This window comes from Coccidioides posadasii, chromosome 4, assembly GCF_018416015.2.
Source record: "Coccidioides posadasii str. Silveira chromosome 4, complete sequence".
In the NCBI taxonomy this organism is placed as follows: domain Eukaryota; kingdom Fungi; phylum Ascomycota; class Eurotiomycetes; order Onygenales; family Onygenaceae; genus Coccidioides; species Coccidioides posadasii.
The window spans coordinates 391,445-394,203 of record NC_089410.1 but is presented as its reverse complement, the minus strand read 5'-3'; the positions used below and the strand labels follow the sequence as shown (position 1 = coordinate 394,203).

The following is a 2,759-nucleotide window of genomic DNA, read 5'->3' as shown; positions in this document are numbered from 1 at the left end:
GAGCTACTGTGTAAGCCAGATAGGAAGGTGGTTGTGGAGATATTTCAAAAATTTGCTCCTGACAATATGAGGTAGTTTTGATGATTTGATGAAGCAGTATTGATTACATAATCTACCTCCTCCCTGGTCCAAACAGGTTATTTGGCGTTTGGTGGTAACCAGGCAGGAACCTGGGTCACTAGACCCCCCCCATCTAACCACTAGTTAGTGATTGGCTGCAATGCCAGCGGATTCCCCGCTTCCTTCCTCCATCAACACTGGTCGCCATGACAGAGAGGCAGCAGCTTTGTGTGTCCAAAGAGACACCATCTCCCTCGGGTGAACCTTCAAATTCATCTTTGTCTTCAGCCGCTTCCGCTCATTCTGGTGTGAAGTTCATTCTAGAACCCAGCATTGCTATTATTGAGAATTCTTCGGGTGTCAGCAAACAAAATTCCGTCAGGATGGCCACGCAACTGTATGAGAGCTTCACTGCTGATCAAATCACGGATGCTATGCTGGATGAAGCAGCAAAGCTCTTCAGCGAGAATTACGGAATTTGGGGAAAGCAGTCCCGGTGTCCAGGTAAGTGATATGCCCCTCGTCTCTCACCTCATCTCTAACACCCTCCAGGAAAGCCGGTTAAACTCAGTGGGCACCGACTGCGAGAACAAAACTTGCCCGAGGCCTCAGCAAGTCTTCATGTCAGAGTGACCGTTGATGGGAACCTTGCTGGAAGTGCATTCGCCTGCCGCTGGAAACATGATGGCAAAAATGTCTGTTGGATCACTCAGTTGGTGGTAGATAGAGACTATCGTGAGCGTGGACTTGCCGGTGGCCTTTTAAGGTCCATTCGATCGGATGGGGACGACATATATGGTATTATGAGCTCTCACCCTGCAGCTTGCTTGGCGGCTGCTTCAGCTTTTGGAAGTATGTTCAATCCTTTGTCAATAATGTAGAATCTAATTCTAATCCTGAGCAGCAAGTATTGAAAGAGTGTCTCTCAACTTCATTGCGGAAAATGCCGAAGCAATCATGAAAGTATCACCGATATCCTACGTTAGAGAGGCGAAATTGTGCGGCTCTCTCTTCGAACCCGAGGATCCGACAGGACTTATTTGCGGAGTCAATACTGGTTTTTTTGTTGACCATGAGGAGCCATTAGAGGCTTTGAAAATGGTTAAAGAAACCTGGGTGTGGCCATTTGGAGACTTGCTAGATGGTCATGAGTATCTTCTTGTTCTGCCAGCCAAACACCGCCGATCGAGATCACGCTCGTCCAAACCCAAAAGAGATATGCCGAGCTAGACGTACTATCTAGTACAACAATTGTTGGGGCTTGAGGTACGAGAGATTTGGGCAAGATAAACCATTAAAAAATTCATCAATTTGTTCTCAAGTTCACTGTAGATATTTCACTAGTGACAAACCACCCAATCTTAGACTGTATCTGATCGCACACACCATGAAAAAGATAGGTATCCAACCCCAGGATCAAAAATTGATGTTGCTTCCCCTCAATCACTCGAACTGCATTCTGGAAGCTATCCGTGCTCTTGTCGATATCTCCAAGCTTGTACCATGTGATACAAAGGAAAAGGTGGGCAACACCGCAAGCGAAAACTTCTTCCTCGAAAGGGTTGTAGAATCTATTCCAGTACAAGACCTCGTTCCACCGTTCCAATGCATCCTCGGCGGTTAGAGAGAGACGTGCGAGGGCAATGCGTACCCTGACATGACCAAGCCGATCCACTATGTCTGGCTCTTGTAAGTTGCCATATATGACTATTAGCTTCCTGGCTAACAGGCCAGCATCCCGATAATAGCCTTGCCTGATTTTGACCTCGGTAAGGGAAAGGAGTAAGCGTCGAAATCCTTTGAAATGCTGACCAGACGACGCTTTCAGCCGTTCAGTTTCTGGTTCCACGATTTCCTTTGCCTGGGAGAGAAAAGACCGATTCCCCGTTTGATAGTCCAACTCACAGTAAGTATCTGCAAGGGTTGACTGAACAATGAACCGCTGGGATTTGCGCAGTCCTGGACTTCCGAGGCAGGTCATGAAGCAGGTCTTTGCTTGCTCAAACCGTCCCTCTCCTCTCATAATCCGGCCGACGCAAAGTACTTGGTCCCAAGGCAGGTATTCCTGTGTTCTTGGAAAATTCGCAATTTTTCTAACTTCTTCATGTGCTTCCGCGAAATTGAAGTGATATAAGTGGTTTATTGCTTGTGATAGACACAGAGCTGTGAGGTCCTCGCGCCGTACCAAACCATCCAACTCAGAATTCAGGTTCAGCAAGAATGCCTTGATGATATCCCTGGAGAGCTTGACATCACCTTTAAGCCGCGTCAAAACACTCTGTTGATGGGTTATCCCAGCCTGGGACTGCAAAAATTTCCGGATAAAATCAAGAATCCATTGACAGCTGCTAAAATCCCAGAATGTAAGATTGGATGTTGCTAGCAAAGACTTAACAAAGTCAATTTGACTGGTATTGGGATGCCAGGTTGTGTAAAATAATTCGCCATGCCATTTAACAACAGTCTCTGCGATGGAAATCATGAGAAGATGCCAGGACACAGGTTGAGTGATTATGTCATCCACTGTCCCAGCCACTTTGTCAGCAGCTAACGTAATTCACCCCCGAGCGGCTCACACCACCGAGCGGCACACCAAATTTAATATATTTCTACAACTAGATTTTAACCGAAATTATCTATGATTAGCAACAAATAATTAAATTAAATTAAATTACACTAGATTCTGCACATTTTAGTCT

At 46.0% G+C, this 2,759-nt stretch overlaps 2 protein-coding genes across 2 annotated transcripts; one reads left to right on the top strand and one right to left on the bottom strand.

Annotated features, from left to right (window-relative positions):
- Window positions 1-260: 260 nt before the first annotated feature.
- Window positions 261-2,112, top strand: D8B26_007052 (uncharacterized protein). The gene is made up of 3 exons (XM_003071910.2): window positions 261-564; window positions 613-912; window positions 965-2,112. The coding sequence occupies exons 1-3, from the start codon at window positions 267-269 to the stop codon at window positions 1,288-1,290; spliced, it is 924 nt and encodes a 307-aa protein (XP_003071956.2). The 5' UTR covers window positions 261-266; the 3' UTR covers window positions 1,291-2,112.
- Window positions 1,367-2,542, bottom strand: D8B26_007051 (uncharacterized protein; the record flags this gene model as incomplete). The annotated part of the gene is made up of 1 exon (XM_066125399.1): window positions 1,367-2,542. The coding sequence occupies one exon, from the start codon at window positions 2,540-2,542 to the stop codon at window positions 1,367-1,369; it is 1,176 nt and encodes a 391-aa protein (XP_065981481.1).
- Window positions 2,543-2,759: the final 217 nt, after the last annotated feature.

What these genes read in the sequence shown, in the direction of transcription:
- D8B26_007052 (XM_003071910.2), top strand. Translation starts at nt 267, where the DNA reads ATGACAGAGAGGCAGCAGCTTTGTGTGTCCAAAGAGACACCATCTCCC. An exon ending in AAAGCAGTCCCGGTGTCCAG is followed by an intron (nt 565 to 612) that starts GTAAGTGATATG and finishes AACACCCTCCAG; the next exon opens with GAAAGCCGGTTAAACTCAGT. An exon ending in GGCTGCTTCAGCTTTTGGAA is followed by an intron (nt 913 to 964) that starts GTATGTTCAATC and finishes AATCCTGAGCAG; the next exon opens with CAAGTATTGAAAGAGTGTCT.